A 27499-nucleotide genomic window follows, 5' to 3' on the forward strand; every position below is an offset into this window, starting at 1 on the left:
CTAGTTGAACATATGTGCTGCAGCCACAAGGTGACACTGTAGTACAAATCTCTGGCAGCACGAGGCTTCACGCCGTATTTCCACAGTTGATCCCATCCTGGTATGAACAGGACCTCCTCTGCCTCATTCAATATTTACATTCCAATAACAGATTAATGATTTCCACACTGTCTATTTTTATATATTTATTTTATTTATTTTTTTTACCTCTTTTGAGGAAGTGGCTTGATTTCAGCAGGAAGTTTTAATGGTTGCCTCTAAATGAGGCAAAGGTATCATGTGTGGATCTGATGGACTTCCAAATGAAGGGTAAAGCTGGACCAGACTTAATCCAGACAATCTGCTTTGATCTCCCAATCTCCCCTGTGATATCCAGCTCTGGGAAAGCCTCCTTTACACCTTGTAGCCCTAAAGCAGAAGAGGCACAAGGGCTTCACCATCCTCCCCCTCCTCTTCTCACTGCCCATCTTTCTCCCCTTCTTTACACACACACACACACACACACACACACACACACACACACACACACACACACACACACACACACACACACATATTCACCATCCACACCCACACTGGACTCTCTTTTGAAAGTCTAGGACTTGATTTAAAATTCCTCTTCAGAGCATGTCATGCATTTTATATGCATGGCGAGTGGGAAAGAGAGAGGAGGGATTGTGGGGGTTTGTGAGGAGGGAGGTTCGGGGGATGATGGGGCGGGTGGGGGCATCCAACCCAAATGAACTTCCCTCCGCTGTTGCTTTCCTCAGGGATATATCTGTACACACCACCATCACCGCTCTCTTTTGCTCCTCGCCCCTCATTTTCTCGCGCCCACTCAACTCTTTCAACATTAGTTTTACTGCATAATGCTTTTCACAAATTCCACCGAACAGCCCGGGCGCCATAGCCTTTGAAGACAAGTGTGATCAGAACAGAGGCAGGGGGTGTACAAAAACCTGGCCGCAGGGCATTTGGGGTTTTTGCACTCGTGTTTAGCGGCGTATGGAGCAGAGGAGGGAGGCTGACAACTGCAGTGTTTGGGGACAGCTTTGATGTCTGATGGGGTGCGGCTGCTGCTTCTTCTGCACAGTCCTTCACAAGGAGACTGTCACGTTGACACAGCCAGGCTTTATGCAGAGCAGAGCTGAGCAGAGCCGTGATGGATAACAGATAATCAAAAGAGCACGGCTCTTCACCTAAAACATCTCTCTTATTCTGTTTGCTGACTGGCTCCGACACCAAGACAGGAATCAATAAGACACCAAAGCAGCATCAACTCGGACTTCTGCATCTGCTGGAGAAAAATCTGGTTTATTAGGAACAATATGATCCCACTAGCTTATCGTGGATATAGCAGTAAACAACAGAAACACAATTCACTTTTCTTTTTTTTTCCTTTTTCTTTTAAGTGCTACAGTTTTGCGATTATAGACATAAAACAGCACGGAAACCATAGTGCTACATTCATATATGCACAGAGTATAAAAATTACAGTATATTGCTGTTAAAGTCTTCCTATTCCTGCTCATAGCACCCTCAGTTTCTTACACACACACACACACACACTCATACACACATGCTCATACACACATCACAAATCACACTGTGAGCTGTTGTAATGAAAACTGGGTGGTTTTAACGTGAGAGCTGAGACACGGTTTAGGTCTGGTAGGTCAACATTTTTTACAGATAAGCACTGAGTTATCATTGGAGCACAAGGCTGACAAAAGTTAGGCTAATATAGTACAGTAACACAAGACAAACCCTCCACAGAGAGATCACAAAACCTCACTGGACAGACTCTCAGTGAACTGAAGCAAAGTGTTTTCTCCTTTTAGCTATTATGTATTTTTTTCTTCATTTTTTTTTCCTTTTGAAATGAAAGATTAATACAAGTTAACTTTGGTTTCCAGCTCTCTAGGATACTATACTGAAAAATTGTGGCAGTTTAAGCTGTGAGTAAAATCAACAGTATAGCAGCCTTAAGCCGATGATAATACAAAACGGGGAAAAAAATCACTTTTTAAAACATGTCTTTTTTTTTCTTGTTATAATAGCAGCCAGGAAATAACATTGTTACAGTGTGATTCCTTAGAAGAAACTGTTAAAAATCTGTGATCTGGTACCTCTGAATAAATAGAAAAATGCTACCTCTTTGTTGCTATTTCTTGCCTGTTCTGTTATAAATATGGTTACGCGTAGCAGATATGCATTGTGTTAAGACATCGTGTCTTTCATCCATGCAACGACAAAGAAGCTGAAGAGTTTTAGTGATAGAGAAATTTAAAGAAAAAAAAGAAAAGAAAAGGTTTTCCACAAGTGACTTGCTGTACAACGCAGTATTTTGGAGGCCTTGAGTGCTTCCAAATTTGCAGTCGGACTGTAACACAAGACAAACATCGATTACAAAAACAGGCTGAAAGGAACCAATCAATGATTTGGGATGCATTTGCAGGCTGGAGAGAGGGGACATCTCAGGTTTCACACATGGGACCCCCTGGCTTTGCTGCTGGCATCTCCTCAGTCATTTGCGAGAAACTGCCTTCGGTTCAGAGTTCATTCTGTGGCAATACCGAGCCACTGTGAGACCTCAGCCGGGGCGAGGTCTGAAACCTGAGCGAGCCCATTCGACAGTAAAAGAGCTGTGATTATTTATAATTTGTAGGGCAGTGATTTTAGAAAAGGAGTGTGTCAGGAATGCACTCTTAAAACTGTTTATGCAGCAGGAACCCTACTACAGGGTTTATTCTACTTCTGCCTCTTTCTTTTATGCTGTGCTGCACATCTCTCGTTCATCTTTCAGGCTTCTTTTGCATATTTTTTTCTAAAACACTCCACATGCAAACTATTCGATTCGGTTTGCTGCAAAAGTTTAAACCCAACACAGGAGCTTTCAAAGCGCTGCAAAAGAGCTCAGTCTTCTAGCAGCCTGTCCTCCATCACAGGCCAGGGAGACCATAATGGAGCAGTGTGTGCTCAGAGTTCACTGGAGCGGTCTGAGGGGTGAAAGCAGTAGACACACACTGCGCTGGTTGTAGCGAGCTGTTTCCATTACACATTCTAAGCAGCTGCTGTTTGGAGGAAGTCCTTTGAAAGACGACTTGTGGGGGTAACTGGAGTCCACAGTTCAAATGGGGTCCTTCACCCTAAAGAGCCGGGGTCGAGGCTGAGGCCTCGCCCTCCCTGGCATCATCGTCACCATCATCCTTGCACCCCCCCACCCTACATCCTACCGCCACCACTACCACCACGAAGGCCTCCAAACCGAGGACCTACACATGCGACGTCTAAACTAACACTCAACGTTCATGCTATAACTCCTAGAGAAGCAGGACGAGCAAAAAGAAACCGAAAAAAAGCAAAGGCAAAAACATGCACTCCTCGTTTCTCCGCTGTTGTAGTCAGCTTAGTGCGATTCCATCTAAAATGCATCCTTTGCTCTGTGGGTTTCGCCTCTGGTTTCTTCAGTTGCTTTGATTTGTGAATGTTTTGACACGAAGAGGCAGGGAAGAGGGAGTTTTTTCTGGGAGAGGCTTTGAAGAGATTCAGAAGAGTCTGAAGGTTGTCTCTGAGGGGTCAGGGGCATCTTTAAAAAAGGTGCAGGGAGGGGGGAAAAAAAGAAGGAGAGGCACCAGGAAAAAGAGGAGGAAGATGCTGAGATGAAAAAAGTCGAGCTGATTGAAAAGAGGCCTTGTTCACTTTTGTGTAAGGTATGCTCCGATGGTGAGGCTGGCCGCTCCGAGCGCAGCCAAGCCGAAAACTGTCTTGATGGAGGGCCAGGAGCAACTGAAGACGGAGTCCCTCTGTCTGTCGTACAGCTCCACAAATGCATCCTGAGATGAGAGACAGAGACAACTGATTAGGCTTCTGAATAACATGGTTACCTTCGCATGAATACTTTTCAAGTTCTTAAATAAGGTTTGCATCTCATAGTTCTTAAAGGAGACATGAGTCACAAATAAATCATTCTACCTTAAAAGAAGGGTCAGCAACTGCCTTAAACAGCCGGTCAGTGCAGGTTTTAACCGAACGCTGCTCAAACAGGGGTTAACCCTGCATTTGATGAGGACTATTTTTAGCAGTCGCCTGAAAGACATCGATTGACTGATATGTGGAAGTCCACGTGAAGCTGTCTTAAAATAATCTACAGCTTTCATGCTAGCAGCAATATGGATTGATATTTATATAGCGCTTTTCTACTCTAATTGAGCACTCAAAGCAGTTTTTATGACAGCCATCATTCACTCTATCGTATAGCACTGCCTAAGTGCCTTTTCTAACATTCACACTCCAATGAGTGCATCAGGGCTAACTCAGGGTTCAGTATCTTCCCCGAGGATGCTTCAGCATGCTCTGCAGTTTATTCGGGATTATCTAATCGTTTCTTTACAAGAAAAAGTTGTGGGTAAGAGGCACAAACAAATAAGGCATACTTGAAGGTTGGCTACACATGCATCACTTAAAGGAATAATTCATTGATGTCTTTGATCTTCTTCCTGGAATTTGTGTGATTACAAGAAAAACACAAAACACTGCAGGCCATATTTAATATCTCATTTTCCTGCCTGTAGTTTTGGTTTCATTTGTTTTAATAATAAGATAAGTTTCATTCACTTCCATGTATTGAACATAGATTTTATAGGAAAAAAAACTTGGTAAATATGATTTTTTTTTTCTAATTTGGGTGAAATGACCCTTTAAAATGTAAATCCCTTGGCTGATACCAAACATGGGTGGGAAAAGAATGTCATTACACTTATGCTGCAGGCAGATCCACTACTGTTCATCGGCTCTCACACCCTCCTACGCTTTTCATGCACAATGACACAACCCACTCGGAAACACATACTACCCAAACACAGGAATCACCCAAAAAGGCCCATTCGCAACATTTTTTTCTTTCTCTAGCACGCGGATGAACACTCCAGTGCTCAAGCACGAATATATTAAAGCTGCTCACGGTGTCTCAGTGGGTTCAGCTTTCTGCCGCTAAGAGGAGTTTTAAAGGAGGCCAGTTAAAAACGTGAGCGTACACGAGGAGCATCTGTGCAGAAAAGACCGTGGCTGCGTGTCTTAGATGAGGAAATACAGACATCTGCTTAAAAGCGGTGACAGCAGGAACAGCTGGACAGGAAGTAATGGTGCTAAGCTAAATGCTCTCCCACACACAGACAGACACACACACACGCACACACAGCAGATTATCTTGAACCAAACGACAATAGAGGAAATTTTAGGGAGCTCTAGGGGACACCTCCTATTGAATATTTTTCTTTTGTTATGAGGCTGACCACATTAGAAGGTGTGTTGTGAAGCTGTACATCTGATCTCCTTTGAAGTCTCCATCTCTTGAAGTCTCTATCTGTAATTTGATCAGATCTGTGAACAATGGTGAATTGTTAAGTTTGATTCACTACAACATTATTGTGTCAGTTCCCATGGGGATCTATTACCAGTCTATTTTAATCTGTCTGGTTTTAAGTCAATTTACCTACAGTAATTATGCTTTGTGTTACTTTTATCGGAATACATGTTTTTTTGACCTTGATCTAGTAGAAGATTCATTATACTCTCTTTCGCTAGTGTCACGTTTTAATACACAGCTTCCTTTTTATCAAACAAAAAGCCCACACAGGACTAAAAAAAGGAGGCATCTATTCTGAACTGCTGTACGGAGACAAAAGCATTTCCTGCTTCCCTTCCTGTCCTGTGGCATTCCTGAGGCTGGGGGCTGGTGACAGAGGGGAGGAAGGATCAGCAGTTTTTTTTCTGGGCCCTCTGATGTCAAAACACACTGTGTTCCGTAAATCACCCGGCAATATCTTTTACCACACAGCATTCTCTTTGTTGCAGCTGGGCGTTTTAAACTACACCCCCGGGCTAGAGACAGTAGTCTAGGGGAATGCTAACAGCTCGGTGAAACTGTAAGGCTCTTATAAATTAGCTAAATGCTAATTTCAAAAAGTATACTCACTCAAATTGGTAAAGCTATGGTGTGATGCTTACTGGTTGCATCACACTAGAGTGAAATCAGAATGGCACTCAGAATGCATGTGTTGGAAAAATGTACTTTTAAAAGTACTTTTATTGCACCATGTTCATTTATTCATGAGCTGCTGTAACAGGATTCAAATGGCTGAATTGCCACCTCAGCATGCAGTCAAGTTCTATAGTCTTGCTAATGACCTACTAATTTTATTCAGGTGTGTTGCAGCAGGGACACATGTAAAAGCTTGAAGACACCGGCCCTTAAGGACTGGAGTTTGACACTAGAGGCCCAGAGTTCAGCACCCTAAACTGACCTCTTTAGATTGCTAGGGGATTGCTTAGATTGCTTGGTTGGAAACAAATTGTCCCCAGACAATTGTAGTCTCACTCAACAGACTGGTGAAGGTTTGCTAATTATTTATAATCCCAGACAAATTGCCAACAGGTAGGAATCAGTCTGAGATTAGTCTGTGGTGCTGAGCGCAACTTATCTGTGATGCGTCTCTTTGCAATAGGGAACTCGACTCAGCTGGTTTTCAACTGGTTGTATTCAAAGTTGCCAAATGCCAACTGACTCGGAGTAGTCACAGACCTGCTCACCATCTTTAAAGCAAATATTTCAAAGGCAACAAGATTGCAAGTTCAGTGCAAATAGTCACAATAATTTTAGTCATGCCACGTTCTCCGACTGCTGTTTTCCCAAGTGTGACCGTAGCATAACCATCTAACGCCAGGCTGTTAACATAAAGTAGAGCTGAAGCTGGTTTTCCAGGTCTTCACCAAACAGAAACAGAAATATTAAGGCTTAAATTTAAGGCATGGCTGCTGCAGATAACACACCAATGCAAGCAGTCTGAAAATTATTTTGGCTTGCTGTGCTATTAATTCATTAATTTGACTGTATAGTCACTTAGCAGCAGGTACCTAACACACCCAAATAGTCCATACTTGCACTTTGCTAAGCTAGCTTGCTAGAATAAACTTCTTACTTCTCACCTATTCACCCTGTCATCCAAATACAATGAAACAATCAGCTCCAAACACACAAACAACGACACACAAAACAAGATGGTGGCAGTCATAGTGTTAAAATCGAGCTATGTCCATCTTTCACATACAGTCCATGTAATCTATGTAATCCAAAACTCTGTGTCCATCTATCCTGTAAGTGTTGACACATTTATCCTCTGGGCATCATGAGTATCTGTCCTAAATTTCATGGCAGTCCATGCAAATGTTTTTGAGATATTTCAGTCTGGGCTAAAGCAGTGTACCAACTGCCGCCATCATCCCTGGAGCCTTGCTGGTAGTGTGGAAAGCAAAATGTCAGGGAGCATTTTTTATTTTGGAGCGCTCTGAACAGTCTCTGCTTTTGAACGATGACACCCGTCTCCCTCTCCAGGATACAGGTATTAATAAGCGAGCAAGCTCTTCAGTCACACCTCTAAGCCGAAGGAAATGTGCTGATTGGCAAAAACACCATTGTGTGTTTTTCCTCACCTACGCCTGGAAAATAACAGTTTGCTGAAACTGTAACTCCAGCCAGCAGCAAGGCGCGCATGTGACCAGCCACTAGCAAAGCTCAACAAAATGGCAAACTCATGTGTGTCCTTGATATGTCCCAGACAGTCGCCATAGATTATCATCTATTTAAGTCTGAAACAAAAGCTGGCAATTATAATAAGAGGTTCATACGAGCTGTGATGGATGTTTAAAAGAATCCCACAAGGGCATGGGTGGTAATAACTCCAGGTTGACTCAGGGGAGAGCTGGAAAGCAGGAGGGGGGTGGGGGTGTCAGGTGGATATCATGAGACTGAGGCATGCTCCACTTCAGCTCCTGGAACTTTTTCATCCCCGCATTAGCGAACAGCGCTGCCACAAACATGTGAGCAGTGTGGAAAAACAAACCTTGGCACTTTGTGTTTTGGCCCCATTTCTGTTGTTGTGTTGACTGTCATTCTGAAAAGCGGAGTCTTTACAGAAAAATAATGATAAGCAGGTGGGAAAGAGGACACAGGAAGTTGACAGGGACAAGAGAGCACAAAAAAACACGGCCAACAAAAGACTTCATAATCCCCAAAAGCTCATATTTGCCCCGCAGCAAAGCCATCTGCCATCAGCAGCAGGTGTGCATCTGGGAAATAAAAGTCCAGGCTGCAGTTCTCTACAGTATTAATTTTTTCGATCAGTGGCTTTTAAAAGGTCACCCCCAGCCTACAGAGACCCTGGAGTCAATGGGAAAATGCCTAGCCAGGTTTACACACACCCTGCCTTCATTTTTACTGCAAACAATGAATCCTGTTGAGAATTACATACAGAGCAAAAGAGTTCGACTGAGCGGTGAGGACTTGAGTCTCCCATATGCAGCAGAGGGGTGGCGACTGACTGCATGAGTGTCACGGTTACCCAGGCTGGAAGCTTCACACACAATTTGCTTTTCCCACCAGCGGGAGAGAGTCTATCCTCGACCTCTGATTTGTTTTTCACATGATTTACACCTCTGGGTTTTGCTCAGTGTCTTTCTCATGGACACAAAGAGATTTTACACAGCTGTCTTCTTCGGATGGCTTTACGTTATCTTATGGGCAACGGGAAATACCAAACATTTGCCAGATCCTTTGGGTATCACACCCCACACACTGACACAAACTTTTGGGAACGATCCTGCAGCTTCTGTGGAAGATAATGAGTGATCTTGTGTGCTTGACTAGCTCCGATAAAACCGCAAGCAGCACTTTGCCAAAACAGAATAATGATTAGACAACTGTCTCTGTTTTGGGAATCTTCTCTGGATAATTGCGGGCAGACTGTGACTGAGAGAAAGGGATGTAGGTTAAAGTTCAACTTGTAATTAAAGTGCCCGTTGTGGCTTCACTGCTATATTCACCTCTGAACTGAGCTTCTCCCCACGCTCTGTTTATTTCCTAAGCGTTCACATAGTAGCGTACTTATAAAATTACATATGCTGCTCCTGCTGCCCTTCTTTCATTTTTTTAATTAGCCTTTTGCAGACTCTCCACTGCTAATTAAAGTCAAACAAAACTCCCATTTCAGGGGTGGAGGGGTATGGGAGAAAAAATGCAAGGAAGGCATTATTTTCTCATAATAGATCTGTTTTGATCAAAATATACACTTATATCGCTCTCTTTCATGTGGGTGCATTATTATTTCATGAGTGCGAGCGCATATACAGATTCAAAACATCTGAAAAATAATAATAAAAATAAACAGGTCAGACATCATGACAGTGACAGTACTGCAAGCGCTTGTCCTGGAACAAGGTCAGCTTCGATCAATTCTCCAGAGTGGCATCCATTGACCAAAAATCAGATGACGGAGGAGTTTGTTGCAGTACTCATTACCCGCTGAATCCCCTGTGTCAGCAGCAGCAAACAGCTTGGAGCTGAGGACACTGAGCCCTTCACTGCCCTGTGACAATACTGCAATACATGGAAACCACAGCCTCGCAGTCCAGCGTGACAAAGTGGGATGTCGAGCTGTACAAATCCAGCCCAATCAATGCGCAAGTATTTAGTGGATCAGCCCGAGTAACAATAACACTTGCTTCTTTGAAACAAAGGACATACGTATGCAGTGACAAAAGATACCTAACTGATGAGTCGCTTATAAAAAAAATTGCTTTGGTTTTGCAGCAGTCTATAAAATTAACAAACTGTCACTAATGGTCATTTATCATTGGCTAGCTTTGAATGTCATTAATAATAATCATCATTTTGAAGTCAGCCTGAGCATCTTCCATTGCAGACTGCCACATCTGTACATAACAGACTGTGATGTTCGACATCCTTTGAGTCTGAAAAATTAAAGCCAGCGAGGTGTTTGCTTTAAACCTGCATTCTTCCAGGTGGGCACCAGGGGGCGACTCTAAAACATCCAGATTATGTTAAAGTTTATGAGTCAATGACCTACTTCTGACTTGATTTATGATGTCGGTGAACAGTTACATGATGAGTTTATGGTCTCAGTCACCAGTGTGAACCCTTATTTAACACATTATAATGTTACTTTTGTTAATTTTGGCCCTGTATTTAGTAAAAATAATAATTTTTAAAAAGCCAATTACGCATCTGAGTTGAACGTCTTCAATTCCTCAGTCAGATCCATGCCTCAGCTGTCACTGGTTCCAAAAGACCAAGAAGACAATGGCCAAAATGCTCAATTTGAGGCTTTAAAACAAAACCTGGAGCAGGCTGATTATGACACAGGGGCTACATCCATTTTATTTTATTTTATGTTTTTAATGATCCACGTGTTTTGATTTGCCCCGACTATTTGTGTGCGATGCCATTCCTGATGCAACCCTCCCCGTTTTTCTTAGCTTGGAGTGCTTAGGAGTGCACAATTGAATTAAATACTCTTGAATTCAGTTTTATTTATTGGGACCAAATCAAGATGTTTTATATTGTAAGGTACAATTATACACCCAAAGACAGTTAATTAAGCAATGAAGGCAGTAAAAAAGAAAATAGAAACTTTATTCAGTTTGTGCAAGCAGCTCCACTAACCTCACCTTAAACTGAATATTATTTTGGTGAGAAAGACTCCCCGAAGCTTGTGTAAGAAGCTTGAGTAAACTTTGAAAGTGAAGAGCGTTATTGACTGTCCACGCGCTTTTACAAATGAATTGCCATCCTTTAAAATGGCCAGCCAATATGGAAGCCATAGAATACAGAATTGGCCCGACAGAGCGGGATCATGACACAGTACAAGGGAAATTGGAAACCTTTTTTAATATGCCCCCCGCTTGAGCTTCACTGCAAACTCAGGTTTCATACCTTCCGCAGTCATTACGTTCGAGTCAAGCGTAAAGAGAGAAACAATTTTGACGTCGGATGCTACCCCAAAGGCTCATAAATATTCAAATTTGCATCAGCAACAGCGGCTGCAGCATTTGTGTGTTTACAAAACAGCTCCCGCTCCCGTGGGAGTCAGCCTTCTCCACTGGAACATGAAATGTGATCGGCAGTAAATCACCCACACTCCTCGTGACACTGTTTTTTTTTTAATTGTCTCCATTATTCATTGTCTAAACTTACCAGATAAATGAGAAACAGAACTTTACACAGGAGACTTTGGTTTCTCTGAAGATATGTAATGCTTCAATAAACTTGAGGTTTTTTTAATCCCATCAATGAAGAGAAGGAGGAGGTGCAAAACCACGGTAAAGCAATTCCAATTTGTACAGGGGGGAAAATATTCAGAGGATTTTGGGGAAATATAAACAGATTTTGAATTGACAAGCATTGCATGGCCTTGACTGATCAGTTATGTACTCCTTGATTCTTGTTGAGACTATTGATTTTTTTTTACTGAACAGCTTTGATCCAACATGAAATGAAGGACAGGGTAACCTTGCAGTCTCAGAAGACTGAAGGCAAGTGCATAGAAGCAGACTGCACTAGCTTTCCCCCTGCACCCAGGGTTTATCAGCAGACTACACCTAAGCTCAAAGTGTATTATACACAATCAATCACTTTTACATGTAAAGCAAAGAGACATCAAAGCTAAGGGAAAGCCACAGAGAGACAATCCTTTCCCCCCCCCCCCTCACAATAAACCTCTGCAGCTCAGTCAATAGAGGTTTTTTTTTTTTCATTCTTTAAAATGAGCCAATCTTGTGGTTTGACCTTGAACATTTGATTCAAAATCCTTCATAGCATCCCAAACCAAAGCACAAAGGAGCCCTCAAATAGATACAATGCAGCTAAATGAGGATGTCTGCCTCGTCTGAGGATGTCTGCACTGAGCGCATCCGGCCTACCACGGAGGAGGAAGTGACAGAGTCCTGCCAGATAGAGAGAACGCAACTGCTGTGCAGCTATAAATAACGAGAGGCTTCATCCTAGCCCCTAGTTCAGGGCTTCCCGATCTAATAAAACAAGTCTCATCTCTGCTGCTCGCTCCATTTAAAAGGCCACAGATGACGAGTGAGAGCGCAGAGGATGAAAAGGGGCAGCTGAGTCATCGTCCACGTGTGTGGGTGTGCTTGAAGTGCATTAAACCTGGCTGCAGTGGCTTTTTAGTAAAGACAGGATGTCTGCCACTTGGGAGTCTAAGTGGTCTGTGTTCTTGTCAAGGAAGCTGTGCATAGCACACCCAAATCCATGTAAGCAGCACGCAGGCCAATAAACTGTGGTGCTTTTCTTTTTTACACTATGTGAGCCTTTCCATCCCAGGTCGTGTTGTCCAAATGTTGCACTCACAGGACTGTTAAAGTGGACTTGCATAAAGACCCACTTTGTAAGTGAAAGTGGCATTTAAAACATGCAGAAGGCCTCAATGGAACAAAAGGCAAGGTAGGTGTAGGTTAATGATTAGACAGAGGCAAAGCTTTCCACCATTCAAATGACTCTATCGGCTTTGAGTAAGCTTTGTATTTGCCGCTCTCTGGAACCAAAGCACCTCTTACTCTAGGAGAGCATGAGAGCCCCTGCAGTTCCAATTTCAACTGTTGAACTATCACTGATTAGTTCAGATGGGAAGTCCTGATAGAGACCGTGGGAAGCAACAGATTCCAAGGTGGCCTATTGCTTCCCCACAAGTCCATGGGAGAGGCCCATTTCCTGTGACGAAGGCAGCGCCGCTTCAAGCCTTAAAAGTCAGATCTGCCGACCCCTTTAGACCTTGAGAGCACACAACCAACCTCTTAGAAAGCCACTCCAAAAATAGTGGCTGCCTAATCCCAGCTAAAAATGACTACTGTATATGGAGTAATGAGCGGGACGTGCGGGAACACCATCTGCAGCAGGGCTTCAAACTTCACGTGACACGTGTGTGGTGACTAATTGTTCTGAACTTGACCCCCCTCCCCAAAAAATGGAGCCATCTGAAATAATGCGCTCTGCTTTCAGTCACTGTGGTCTTGTGTGTGCAGCTTCTTTGTGTCGAGCCCCTGATGTAACAGAATTACATAATCCCAATGTTCAGAAAGGGGCTTTTCAGACAGCAGTGATAGGCGGTGTAAAGGACCTCTATGGCGTAGTTAGCATTAAGTCACTTTTTGTGCTTAGACGGTGCAGAAATGACATCACTGTCTAGTATGAGACTATGACTTCTCTGTGGTAGAGCCAAGCATGGCTAAATCACAGAGTCTGTTCGGGTAACTAGGAAAGACTCGAGGCAAGCCAAACATGTAGTCATACTAATACCGTGGAGAAAGGGAGGGGGAGCAGCAGGGGAGAGCCACAGTTGGTTAGAGACTGTAACTAAGAGATTTGTATTTGTTTTGAACCATTAAGCGACTCCTAAATCTTAGCCCCTAGTATAAGAGGAGGCAGACCATAAAAAGGCAAGTTTTAGAGGGAATGTGATGTTATTTTTCCTTTGATGAAACACCAAGTTGTAATTTAGGAAGCACGGGTAAACAAGTCAAGTGTAACATCATCTAATAGAGAATTAAACGTGTCAGTGAAGGAGAAAGTATTAGAAGATCAAAGCTAGACACCCAGGGCCTCCCGTGGTCTCCTGTTTCAGTCGGCCCCTAAATGAAAGCTTGTCAGTTTTGGCAACAAGATACCAGAGCGGTTTACGTGATTAGAGAACACTGGGCCAGGTTTCAGGTGTAGCTGGGTTCCCCGTGTTGGCCATGTAAATGAGAGAGGCCAGAGTCTGGGACGAGGCATGCTGTGAGGAGAACAGAGAGCAGCAGATTGAGCATCTCAGATGTCCGATAATGTCAGAGAAAACAATCATCCGTTTGAGGTACGGCTCCCTCAGGAAACGGCTTTGAAGTGGAGGAGAATGGAGCTGAAAAAGCACTGAAAACTTTCCACAAAGTCACAGAGAAGGTATTCACTGCCGGTGGTGGAAAGCACAGCTACATACAGTATGCTGTCACTTCTTAGACTTAAAGCCTGCGGGAAATACTGCCGATTCCTTTCTCTTTAACAATAAAAATAAACAGTTCATAAACAAACAATTCAGCTCTTGCTGCATTTTGATTAAAGTACTGCAAGGCCCTGATTGGTGCGCAGAAATGTGACACTGCCTCTCAGAACCCGTCTCCAGCTCTGCTCAATCTAATTAGAACAGAAAAAAACACAGAAAATGTGAAATGTGCCTTGTTGAGGTAAACACATTTTCCTTTTATTTCATTTTCCTTTCCGTGCGGTTCTAAAAGCAGGATGTTCACTTTACAGTGTTACTTCAAGAAGAGGGGATTAAAAGAAAGAAAGAAAGAAGAAAAATCATGTGGGGAGACAAAGCAAAAGCCGATAAGGGAAGGAAAGCATATTTCCCACAGGCTGAGAGTTAAAGCTCAGAGATGCATGACAAAACTTCTCTAAACATGGACGATGAGGTCATTTTATTTAAAGGGGGGGGGGGGGGGGGGGGGGGCGAAAGGAAAGCAATGATTATTCTTATGCAATTTCACTTCCACTCAGACAATCTGAGAGCAGAGGCCGTATCATGAGCGTCAGCTCTAAAAACAATAAGTGAAAGAAAGAATTCCACTCTCTTTCCTCTCAGGACGGGAACACTGGGGGAAAGTTCATTGACCTCTCTCAGGCAACCAGCTGATTTTCATCCAGGCTGGGGGAGAGGAATGAGTGGAATGCATTGATGTGTGGAAACAAACAACCCCGCTTGTGTGCGCGCGCGTTTGCCCGAGAGGCTCGATATGAGAAGGAATGAGCCTCGAGTTGAACCAAGTCAGCTGCGAGAAACACGGCTACAGCAAACCCTTTGAATTATGTAATGAAAAAGCTTCGGCTAAATCCTTCTCAGAAAATAATTACTCAACGAAAGCCCAATCAAGCAGGCAAAGAGCAGAGGTGGACATTACTTCTGTTCTTTTTTCTTTCTCCTTTTACTTTTCATTGCTCTAAACTCAGCATGACTCACAAAGACCTTGCAGAGAGCTAGGGCGTGCTTTTAAAAGACGCATTGTTTGAACTATCTTGAGCAGCTTGGCTCATTCAGAGCTGTGTGACCTTCCCTGTCTGTACGTAAAGACCAAAGGGAAACAAGCACAGCCTACCTGATGAATGATAATAAGTTGCCTATTGTGACAGTGAAAGTCTGGAGTGAAAATGCACAGAAAACTAATGAGGCATATGTCAATTTCATAATGGAGGAGAGTTTCTGTTTCTCTCTGGACTAATCCATGGAAAATGTCATTAATGGGGTTCGGTGCCTGCCTACTGTGAGCTGGCTTGTCTTGAAACTGCACTGCAAGAATAAGATACTGCACCAAAGCTGGATGTTAAATAATGCGGGAGAAAAACAAAAGCAAACCACATGTACAGTATGTATTTTTAGGTTTCGGGATATGTAATGCCCATGTGGATGTTTCACGAGTAAATTCCTCTGCTTTAAAGTCAGCAGATGGATCAGCTGAGGATCAGATGATTGTTGAGTCAGATGACTTTAACAAGCAATTTCATCCAAGTGTGCTCTGTAACTTTGGATTGACCTTAGTCTCCTAAATCTCCTTCTTTGTATTTAACAGCTTGAATTCTATTAGCGTCATTATTCTTTGGGCTTTAAACCACGGTGGCTGCTCCAGATATTACCCTCTCCGTCTCAACCTGGCTGCAGCAGATGAGGCCGTAAGAGATAGGAATGCCTTTTTTTATAGCTTTATAAGCCTCCTCTTATTTCATGCCCTTCCATCTGTCCTCATCCTCCTCCTCCTCCTCCTCCAGAACCCTGTTAGCCTCACCTTCTGATCAAAGACACCTTCTGAAGTCCAGGCTTTAAAAAAATTTTTTTACCCAGGAATATTTTTTAATCTCCTGTCCTCCATGAAGTACAGGAATGTGGACTCATTATAATTCAAATCTGGAAAACATTGGCGATCAGGGGGTCTGAGCGTGATGGGTTTGGTGGTATCAGAAAATGAGTTGGCTGATCAAATAGTGCCTGCTGAAATTCAGCTGATTAAAAAAAAGAACAAAAAAAGAAACACATCTGTACTTATTTCTTCGTGCATCAGTCCAACCGCCAACTGACTTCAAATGTGAGCAATAAATTAGGCAGTTTACAAGTCAATTTGCAGAGTTGATTAAACTTCTAGTGGTTAGATTTGCCGACATGAACCTCGTCTAGACGGGAGTTAAAACCTCACTATAAAAGCAAAATGAAGCCTGTCACCACTAAATCTTGGCACCATAAAAGTTTGCTCTGGCATAAGTCATCAAATGAGTGCATCCTTAGAACATACACAGACATAAATCGTCACTGTATTGTCAAAAGAAATAGCAAAAAACATGAAATAAAATCCCTAGGAAGAAAAGGAATCACTGTCACTACTACTATTCATTTCTTCATGTTTTCTTTGAAGTATCTGTCAGTATTTCAAGATGTAATGACAGCCCAACAACCAATTAAACGTAGAGGCAGAGTAGATTCTGTGAAATTGCTGCAACATAACGCCTTGGCAATAGTGGGTTTGCCCCTACCGGCGAGATATCTGTGTCAAAAGTAGCACGCAGCTGTAATATTCCGCGCCAGCTGCAGCATCCTGACAGAAGGTGATTGTAGATTTGAGAAGATGTCAAGAGAATTTAGGATGGAGACTCTGAAACAATATGTAGAAGCCAGAACAATGCTCTCTTGGAAAAGCTTTTTATCTTCCAAGCGTCATGGGTTTATAGTTTTCTCTGCACTTCAAACCTAATTAGTCGCCATCAAAGGCGATTGCAGCAGGGTGGTGCTGTATGAGCTGTGCCAATAGGGAGAGCTCGCACACCAGCTGAAAGGAGTCAGGAAATTTAAAACATTTTTAAAAATGTGCTAAAAGATCTCACCCAGGTCTTTCCACAGAGACACTCTCCTTCAGGATGCATTTTGATTAATCACATGCACATACAATCTGACATTCACAGCTGCTGGTCTGCTGAGTTAATTGAGGCTCTGCTCAGAGAACCATTGCAAACCATTGGAAATGCTGAATCTATAACCCGTAGTCAAATAGATTTCCAAGCATCGGCTGACCTCACTCGATGTCGACTGAAACAGATCAGATTTCCTGTGGGATACTTGCTCTCATGCCAAAAATCATGTTTAGAGATGGGGTGCACAGAATTATTTACTCCAGACCTCCACAGACGAGGCAGAGAAATCTATTTACCATTATCTGGCTGTTGTCATTTTTGGAAGAGCGAGTACTCAACAGTTCAGAGAAGAGTCAATAATGGCATGCTGTTTGGTAATGGCCAGTGGTGTAGCTAGCTGCGCCGGGGGAAATCCCAGTGGAGATGGTTGTGGTGTCTGTGTGAGCGTGCACGAGCTTGTGTGCGTTGAGGCTGTATGGCATGGCTAACAGGAAGCTAGGCACCCCGAGGCCATCTGCTCCCTGCCATGGCTCACATGTCACCCTGTGACAACACAGCATTATTGATTCACACTACCACATCCGCTTCTTTGTGTACACACTGATGTGCCACAGTGTATGTGTGTATGTATATGCCCGTGAGTGTGTACACAGCCATTTTGTTGACAGCAAATAATTGATTTCCACTAGCACATCCGCTTCTATCTTTGCCTGTACGTGTGTGGATATCAATGCTTTAAGCCTTAAAAGGTCAATTTACCCTGAACCACAAATTAGCAGCTAGCCATGGAGATAGTTTCGCTTTTGTTTTAAACGTACACTTTTCCATGTTTTTTGCATCAATAGCAGAGTAAATGGCTGCGTGGGATTTGAAAGGTTGAGATTTTACTGTCTAACTTTGCAGTTACCATTGCCACTATGGAACATTTAAGCTCACTGTTTTGGTTTTGCAACCTGCTCCTTTACTCTTCATTTGCTCCCATCAACCTTGCATCACGAGCGTTCAGTTTACACTCCTTAGACGCCGGAAATATGAGTAAAGACCGATGCTAATCCTGCTTTCTGTCTGCTAAATTTGTATTGCATTTGCAGCCTGTTTTGCTGCTTCACCGAAATGCTGTTAATTATCGCTTTAGTCTTTGCTGCTGCTTTCTCTGCCCCAAAATCAATAAAACTGATAAAAAAAAATTGGTCTCATAATCTTAAAGTGAAATTTCATAAACTGCAGGTCGAATCGCTATTTGAGGACGCCTTACAGGGGAAGTCAGTTGCTTCTGACTCTCATGCTAAAAAACCCAACTTTCGAGCAGGTAAACATGTTTACAGCCTGGTACAGAAATACTTTGGGGCTTTCTGCCTAATTTCCTCTCTGCTGTGTTTATGGCGTTGGTTCTTTTTGGGACATTTTAAAAGCAGCTTTCTTACGTAATGTGACCTTCTGCTTGGTAATTTGTACTAACAACCTGTCCTCTGTGCTTCAGCTTTGGTGAGGGAAATTGTAATATAACCCATACAATGGACATAACGTACTTCCTAACTCAGCTTGCTAGCATTAGCAGTAATTGTTGCTAGAGAAAAAAGTCACGTTTTTCTTTTTTGTATACCTGTGTTTAGATCATAAACAATATAAAAGAGCGTGACGTCACTCACTGGTGAGTCCTGATACGAAGCCTTGTACTGAGTGTCTTTTTTGGCAGTGTGTTGAAACCTGATGTGATGATTGAGGGGTGGATTGGGCTGGGTTGCGAATATTATGAGACAATGAGCATACCATGAATATTCCTCCCTTCTGACTCAAATAATGATCATAGTTTATTGAATTGACTCAGTGATTTATTCAATAGAAAATGAAACTAGCGATTTAGCTCAAAAACTCATCAGGAGAAGGTTTGTTGATGTCAGAGGCTGAGAGAGCTGAGGGCTGTTTTGTCATAGACTTGTACCGAGTAATCTCACGTGACAACATGGTCACATTCAAGAGTTGGCCGCCATATTGGATGTGACAATCATCGATTGCTAGTGAAAAATTTGTATTCTCTCGTCGGTTGGCTATGGTTACTGTAGTCGATGGCTCAGATCAGTTGTTGCACAAAAAAAACTCCTGGTGACTGTTAGGCACAACTTTTACTTTGGATGCAAACCTTCTTCATTCCTGGATTGTGTTGTACTTTTCACAGATTTACTACTGCTTGGAGTGTAGCTATTCAGTATTTGTAGACAAATCTGTCACTTCATGCAAACTATGGGCAACTGAACCGACATGAACCAATATGCTTGGGACCAAGCGTTGGATTGTTCACCCACTAATAGGAAACGTGAGCTGGGTTTAGACCATCGTGAGACCAAGGAGGTTTTGTGGTTGTCTGTGTCTGTGTGGTTGTGGTGGTGGGGATGACACTGACCAGTCTCTAGGTCCATGTGACAGGGACTTTCACAATCATTTTCCCATAAACTCCCATCAACCTCTAGCAATCACTTACATCCAGAGGCTGCCAGACGGCTGGTCTGTAGGTCTGCGTGACTAGGGCTTTGTCACTGTGATTGTCACCAAAAATAAAAATGTTAACATCAAAGTGAAACATCTTCTGCAGCATGTCTTTGTCTTGTCTTCCTCCCCTCACCCCCAACTGGTCGTGGCAGATAGCTGCCCGGTTCAGCCTGGTTCTGCTAGAGGTTACTTCCTATTAAAAGGGAGTTTTTCCTTTCCACTATCGTCAAGTGCTTACTCATAGGCTGTTCGTCTGGTTGTCGGGGTTGTCTCTACATTATTTTTACTTTACAATATAAAGCACCTTAAGGCAACTGTTGTTGTGATTTGGTGCTTATAAATAAAACTGATTTGATTTGGACTGAATTGAATCAAAACCTTCAAAACCTCAATAGAACCAGAAGAGACAGCCCCTGTTGGACTGATGGAAACTATTTCGCTGTTGGCTTAAGTGTAACGAAGCAGACAGAAGGGATGGATGTAGTGAAAGAGGAGATGCAGAGGGTTGGTGTGACAGAAGAGGATGCTAGGAATAGGGTGAACAACGGAGGTAGATGATCTGCTGTGGTGACCTCTAAAAGTGAGCAGCCAAAAGAACGAGACGAACTCCTGGGATTGCTTCGCTTTTCAGATCCAGAAACTACATCTGTAGTTCAGATCTTAGATTCTCAGGCTGGAATTAATTCACAGTGAAAGCTGCCATTCATTGGGGAAACCTAAGACAATCCACTACCTGTTCAACAGGCTTTGTCTTTGTGAGGAGACATACTAGACTTCAAATGACAGTGGATATTGCTGCCCTAGAAATTAACTGAAAACATCAAATCTCTTTTTAAGCCTTTTGGGGGTTTGACCCAAAAATATCTACAGTAGCTAGACAATGGGAGGAACCATTTAACCTTGCCCTATATTGATATGCTGCGCTGCTTGCAAGGGTGTGCCTAGTGGCAAAGTCAACTTGCGTCTCAATAGGCTTCTCATTATCCGGCTCCCACCATGACAGGAAAGGTGGAAAACTCTTTTATCTGCCATCTCAAATGGTTCATTAGGACATTTTTTCCATGGAGGACGGCGGTGGGTTCGTGATGTGACGCTATCACAGAGGCACACAGGGCAGGGATTTACGCGTAACATGACAATTAGAAGACCACACAAGAGCAGTGATGGTAATGCTTCTATATTTAGAGGCCTCTCGCATGTCCCTGCATTTTTCAGGGATCTGGAACGTTACCTGACACTGAAAGCCAGGTCTCTGGGTATTAGTGTGTTTGGGCACGTGTATGTGTGCAAGTTAATACGTCTCATGTGGTGGGGGTAAGAGGGAGGAAGAGGATGAGGGAAAAAAGAGGAGGGGAAAGAGGATATAATCTCTCAGCTGGAGCTCATAAAGCTTTCGGGACATCCATTTAGTGTCCAAGTTTATCTGCTCCATATATTATTTATCAGCGTATCCTCTCAGTGGGATGGTAGCGCTTAGCTCAAGCACTTGTCCCTCATAAAACAGGAGCTTAGAAGGTTGAGGTGACTGCTTATTTGAGCAAAAGGGATCAAAAGGAAACAGTAATATGGATGAATTCTCAACTTTCAATCTGTAAACTCGCGTAATCCTAGAAGTCCAACACAAAGAGTACAAAATAAAGAAAAAACACTGATGTTAGCTTATGTTCATGGTCCACTGACATGACTATCCAACTAAAAGAGCTGGACACTCAGGAAAAAATCCAGGTTGTGTCCGTTTTTTATTTACAGCCCCTGTTTCCCAGCAGACATTCTGCCAGCTCTCCCAAGAAGGCCCAGAAATAACTACAGCACAGGATGGGGTGGAGGGTCTCTGGGGTAAAGGTATGTTGCGGAAAGACGCAAAGCATATCCCCTGCAAGTGCAACAGAACAGGATTTGTGGCCTGCAATCATGCCGTAAACGGCAATGAGACATCCAGCGTGGTTGGAAAGGTGAAGATGGAGTGCATGTGACTTACTGCGGGCAAAAGAGTATAATCTGAAGCTGAATAGAAATCAAAATGAAAAGAGATTCAGTGCTTCTTAAATCCACACACGGGACTAAATGCTTGGCTCAAACGTCTTTGAGACGCAGATAGCGAAGAGATTGCTGGAAGAAAAATGTTCTTGTTGGACTGATTGAGAGAGCTGCGGCCCGCAGCAGCCCACGTCTGTAGGAAATGTTCCTGAGATTACAGATGCTGTGCTGATGGGTGTAAACACAGTGGCAGATGGTGAGCAACCGAGGCCTCCCAAGCAAAAGGGGTACAGTACAGGGGAAAATCTTGGCTGCCTCTCGCCACATTAAGCTCCTTTGTGGTGCACAGTCTCCATTACAGAGCTCAAACACATCCAACGGTAAAGTTGTTGTCAAAATCTCCAAGCTGATTCTTATTTAGTTTGTTTCTTTGTTTGCTATTTACATTTTTGTTGCGTCTCCAGCTGTAGAATGACAGTGTTAATTGACGGGGTGGGAGGGAGAAAGCCTAAAATGCTATTTGCGCAAGTAATCATTTATTCCTCGGTCTGATTGCTCAGAACTAGAAGGCAGCGTTCACACAGTAATGAGAGACCAAAAACTGATAAACAGCTACAAATTAATGGATGAAAAAAAGGGTGTAACTGAGTGTGACAGCACGCCGCATGACAAGAAGGGAATACTAGCTCAGAGTGGATGTAAGTCAGTCATGACTTACAGAGCTCATTACGCTGTAAAGCATGTGTCCTCAGAGGCAGCGCTGCGTTCACCATCAACATAGACATCTTTGTGTTAGAAAAAGAGCTCAAAGCTAAAAGAAGCATAGCTGAAACAGTTCCTGAATGGCGCCCTGATTAGTATTGACTTGCGTTTAGCAGGCTGAGTTTGCATCTAGGAGACGCAAATTGGATGTAAGTGAGACCTGGTCGAGAATTTCTTTTGCTCTCCTGTGAATGGCTGCATGTGCCTCCTTTGTGATTTAGTTTGTTTGTTTGGTTTCTTTTCCTGGGTTTTTGTCTCTACTCTGCCGAAACGTCACCTAGATGGAGATTAATGACTTCCTTGCTGTCCCACATCCACTCAGCCTCAGCAAGGCGCCGTAGCCAGATGCCTGCTATACCATAGCAACATGCTGGTCCCACCCATCGAAGAGCAGCCTGTGCTCTGGGAAACCCCCACAGGATGGACCCAACCCAAACGCACATTGTCTTTCATAACACACACACACACACCTGGGAGACACAGAAAATAGACCACCTGGTTAGCAGCATTCCACAGACACCTGATCTCACTGTTTGGGGCTTAAAAAAAGAAAGAAGGTTTTTCAGTGATTTAACTCCTTCCTCTCACTTGTTATAGAAAAGCAAGGATTTAGAGGCATGTTAGCATATCTGAGGAATATTTCCACAACTTAGCAGTAAATACAGGGAGCACAAAATCATGGCAGTTCCCTCTGATGAATGTGTGGACCCAATTTTATGACATTGTGCAACTACAGGAGAGGCCATGATCATTATTCTTCTGTGGCTTCAACAGCTGAATGTCTGCACAATGACTTGGTGCAAATCCATCAAAAATAGTGCTGTTTTCAAAGGGTAAGAGATCACTTTGACCTACTGGTGGCCACAGGGAAGACTGCAAGAACAGTGAGATTCATCCATAACAGCACATACACATTTTTTTTTAGGGAGAATTCAAATTAGGGTTGTTGAGAAAGACCAAGAAGCAATGCCATCTTTAGAGCGTGACTAAAAACAACAAAGATAAAGAAAAATCATTTCTCAACATCATATCTGACACTGCTCTTGGTTAACCTCCAGTTATGAAACTGCTGTTTTTCTCTTGAAGCACAATTTGGCATTTCGCTCCGTGCCGCCCTCTCAGCCAGTCAAGCGTCTGAGGTCAAGTATGTAATTTCGGAACTCGGACGCCGTCTGCCACTTTGTTCAATCACTTGGTATTTACTGCAAGCGCCTGCAAATAAACACAGGTGCGCCACGTGTGGGTGAGTCTGCAGCCTAAATGCAATCGTTCCCTGATTGAGTGCAATTTCTGTCAACAAAAAGGCCGAGTTTCTAACTGAATGTTAGGGACAATGAAAGGACGGTGTGTCACATCCCGGGGTGTGGGAAGCAATCTGTGCTGAATGGGAGCCATTTGGCCCCTCAGCTGAGATTTTGCAAACACAGTCACTGCTTTGTCAGTTTTTTAAAGGGAAGATTTTCGCCGAACTAAATGTGTATTTGACTCACTCGCAACACTTAGACTCAACAATGATTAGTGGGTACCGTTCACACTATTTTGGGCTTAAATTGTCTCAAAAACAACAGGAAACAGAGGGTGGCTGATAGAAAGCTGTTTCCACACCACTCTTACATGTCAAAATGTCAGTGATAGGCTGATTAGCCACCCACCTTTGTTTTTAGAATGGTGGAAAACACAGCACTCACCTCTTCCACACAATAACACAATGGACAGGGTAAGTGACCATAAATGCAACCTGTCTAAACACACATTTAGCCGTGTTTACCGAGTGTCTTCATTGTTTGGAAGATGTGTAAATGCCATTTAAAAAGTTTTATTTAGAATTATCAGGTCGAACACTATAACAAACGACAGTGAGCTCATGAGAAACGACTGATTTGTGAAACCTGTTTTATCCTCATTCCTCTGCTACAGCCACCCGGCACGTGAATGTTCCTTAGAAAACAGGTGACCCAGGTGAGGTTAATGCAGAAATCTAGCACATGTGTCTCATTGCAGCAATGCAAAGCTTTCACAATAAAACATAATGGATACCAGATCATTTGCAAACAGTGGCAGCCATTGTTTAGTCCCCACTGAGCTCTGCAGCTACAAATGAGGAAACTGAGGTCACATCCTTTCTCCCCCCTTTTTTTGTACTTCATAGGCTCATTTATACACTCCCCCTACCTGAAATTTCACCTCTTGTAAAAAATCTTTCTTTTTTTTAAATTTATTAAAAGAAAATTAAGAACTTGCGCGACTAAAAAACTGAAAATAATGAAAAGAAATGTTTAAATCAATGTTGCTAACCCTGACCCTCTGGACAGGTTTCCATGATCTAAAACATCTCTAAAAATCCCCTCTATGCCCTTGAGATCCCTGTTGAGAGATATCTGATTAACAGTCTCTGCATATCCTCTGTGAATTCATAATTCAGGAAGAGGCCAGTACAAAATCAACCCGATGTTTAGCAGACATTCTCAAAAACATACAAAAACACAAACACGTCAGTGTATAACAGGCCGCCGTTTTGGCTCCGGAGGAGACAAAACATAGCAAAAAAACCCCAGCTTTGTTTCACAGACTGAAAACACAGTTGACTTTTATTACATTTCAACATCTGCAAAGCCAGTTTTCACAAACCCAATCCAGAGTACAGACAACGCTGTGTTTGCAACGTCAGTTATTAAAGGTCATGCAATAACACCTCAGGAAATTCCCTACCTGACACCCGTTCAGATGAATATAAATCAACACCGGTGCATGGCTGCATATGCGGAAGCTACAACAGAAACTGAGCCAACACTAACATATTCAGGATTAAACTGTTTTAGAGCTTACTTTGAGCTTAAAACTAATTGGATGAGGTTATTCATTCCCTATACTGCAGACATATGCTTTCAAATAATCCTAAATAATCCTTTGGATTAAAGAACTGTGCTCTTGCTCTCTCTCTCTCTCTCTCTCTGTCTCCAGTGGATGTAGAGATACAGTCATCTCCACCCAGCTGTAAAACCCAAACTATGATGACCTACATTATTCTACAGTGGGCTCCAGAGACCCCGAGCAGGCATCTCTGCGGCCCCAGTCTGCGCCAGCTTCAAGGCACAGGTCTGAAAAAGGCAGACAAAAGAGTCCCAACCAAGATGCAAACAGAGGACGGCATGTTAAACACAGTGGCTGCAGATTAGCACTCTGTGTTCTTGGAGGGCCCTCCCTCTGTTGCCTCCCTTTGATATGTGGCACAACCTGCCACCTCCAGGGGCAAGGCAGACTCAAGGGGAATGTTAAACGGTCTAATCCTTTGAGATGAAACATTCGATATGAATCATTGATAAGCCCACTCAACACACGCCCCGTTTTTATGATACCTTCCAGCTAAGATAACCAGGCAGTGCAAACGTTATGCTCTCATTAAGAGCACCTCGGCTAATTAAAGGTTAATTCATTGCAAGTCAGTTTTGGTGGCTACTGAGGTGCACAGCACCCCCCCCCCCCTTTTTTTTTTTTTGCAGGAGGGTTTGCAGCTGTAATAAAAACCTGAAAAATTAATATGACAATGCATGCTTGTTTCAGATTCAGTGTGGGCATGCATTCAGCCAGGTGTGTGTTGTGCCAAAAAAAGGGCATCTGATAAGCTGAACCCTGTCCAGTTATGCCCAGAGGCCTAAACACATTAATTCAATAGTTTGCTCTTTGCTGACATGTGTCTGACCTCCTCCCTTCTGCAAGAATGAGGGCCTGCAATGCCTCACGCGACAGCGGGACTGAAGCACTTTCCTGCATGAAGATTCAGATACAGGTGGATGGTGAAATGCCCTCTCTCTCCAACACCACACACACAATCCTGTTTCTTTTTATAACTAAGCTTTTACTTCCCCTTAGATAATAACCTCTGTGCTCCAATGACAGCTCTGCCTCTGCTTCTACAAATGACAGGGCGGGTTTTTTATAGAGACGCGTCGGGAGGTGTGATAGAGAAACCGCTGTTTGATTGGTCGAGTAAGTTTAACAGTCAACGAGATCAGCCAGTTAGAGCAAGTAAAGTAAAGCCGTTCATCTCGCTCGCTGCCTGACGTGCGTCACGAGATCACCCTAAAAGGGACTTTTCTTTTTTTAATGATCAGCTACACATGTGGTTTCGATATTGAGCCCCGTTAAGCCAGATCAAAATGCACTTTTCAGCTCAGTCAAACATGTAGGCCTACACTGACCGAACTAAGTCACTGAAATTCCTTTTAATCACAGTTAAAAGAGGACTTTTGCGACCCCTTGGCACACTGCTGCAAAGCGCTCAACTACACGGAATCAGACATACCCATCCCCCGTTATCTTGTATCCAGCTGTTAAGAGGTCCATTTAAATACTCCGTCATCCAGTCTGCGATGTTGTCCACCTGGGATGACATCCCCTCGTTGGAAGCGCACTCCACGCACACAGTGCCCCCAAACTCGAAGAAAGCAATAATCCGGCCCCAGTTCACCCCGTCCCGGAACAGTTCGTCTATCACCTCGGCGAACCTCCTCTGCGCCGTGGCGGAGGTGAGATGCAGCTGCCGCGACATCTCCGTGAAGTCCGGCTGGTACAGTCTTTCAAGTTCATCTCCAGCCTCGCGCAGGACTCTGTGGATGCCTGCGTGTGGGTCGGACTGTGGGAGCCGTCTGCAGAGGTGGGTGTTGCTCTCGCCGTCAGGCCCGGTGCTGGCTTCTCGGCACCGGTGGACCAAAGTCGGTGGAGGGTCAGTTATCGATCCGTTATTAGCAGCATCTTCTTCTTGGACAACGCGAAATCCCCACACGAACCCCCGCTTGGAGAGTTTATGGCAGATATACTTTTCCACAATATTGCGATTATACTCGTTCTCCATTCCGGCTCAAATTTGGCACTTTGTATATCCAGTGGTTATCCTAAATAAAATGCATTTTGACCAAATGTGTGCACTGTACAATGCTCTGCACAGGCTCGTCCAAAAAGCTGGGGCTGTATTCAAATAGGTAATGCAGCGAATGATCCCACACAGAGAGGAGATACTTTACTCGTGAACTCGGGGGAAATCCCTTGAAAAAAAAAAACTGCACAGAAACACGCACTAGAAGTCAAAACAGGCTGGTTCCGTGTCAGCAGCAGTCTTCATTTCCCGAATCCTTGGAGGGACACTGGCGACCTTCTCTTTGCATAGAAATCCAATATGCGGAAGAGGTTGGGAGTAGTGTTGTTCTATTTCTGTGCACATCACCCAGACGTGGATGTGTTGCGATTAAAAAAAAAAAATGAATGAAAGCCAAAGTTGTTCACGCCTGAAGGGGTTTTAAAGGCGGCCAACTGTTTTAGCAGCCTTACGCACGAACCAGACGCGGGACTGTGCGCCAGACAAGGTCGGACTGGAGTCCTCTTCCACGATTGCTCCACATATCCTCCGAAGCAGCTCCCTGCTCACCGCTAGTGGGCCGCACTGTTTAGTGAGGTATGCCTGACGTCAGCTGCGGAAAGTCTTTC

The 27499-nt window shown here is 43.5% G+C and overlaps 1 protein-coding gene across 1 annotated transcript; it reads right to left on the bottom strand.

Moving 5' to 3' along the window:
• On the bottom strand, nt 1-27440 carry bcl2b (BCL2 apoptosis regulator b). The gene is made up of 2 exons (XM_080861768.1): nt 26322-27440; nt 1-3836 (listed from the first exon to the last, which is right to left on the bottom strand). The coding sequence occupies exons 1-2, from the start codon at nt 26868-26870 to the stop codon at nt 3699-3701; spliced, it is 687 nt and encodes a 228-aa protein (XP_080717894.1). The 5' UTR covers nt 26871-27440; the 3' UTR covers nt 1-3698.
• Nucleotides 27441-27499: the final 59 nt, after the last annotated feature.

This window comes from Rhamphochromis sp. 'chilingali' (assembly GCF_963969265.1).
Source record: "Rhamphochromis sp. 'chilingali' genome assembly, chromosome: 16".
In the NCBI taxonomy this organism is placed as follows: domain Eukaryota; kingdom Metazoa; phylum Chordata; class Actinopteri; order Cichliformes; family Cichlidae; genus Rhamphochromis; species Rhamphochromis sp. 'chilingali'.

Bases quoted from the DNA above. Each gene is read 5' to 3' on its own strand.
- bcl2b (XM_080861768.1), bottom strand. From the start codon at position 26,870: ATGGAGAACGAGTATAATCGCAATATTGTGGAAAAGTATATCTGCCAT. The intron at 3,837-26,321 runs GTATGTCTGATT...CTCTCATCTCAG, and splicing joins TACAAGATAACGGGGGATGG to GATGCATTTGTGGAGCTGTA.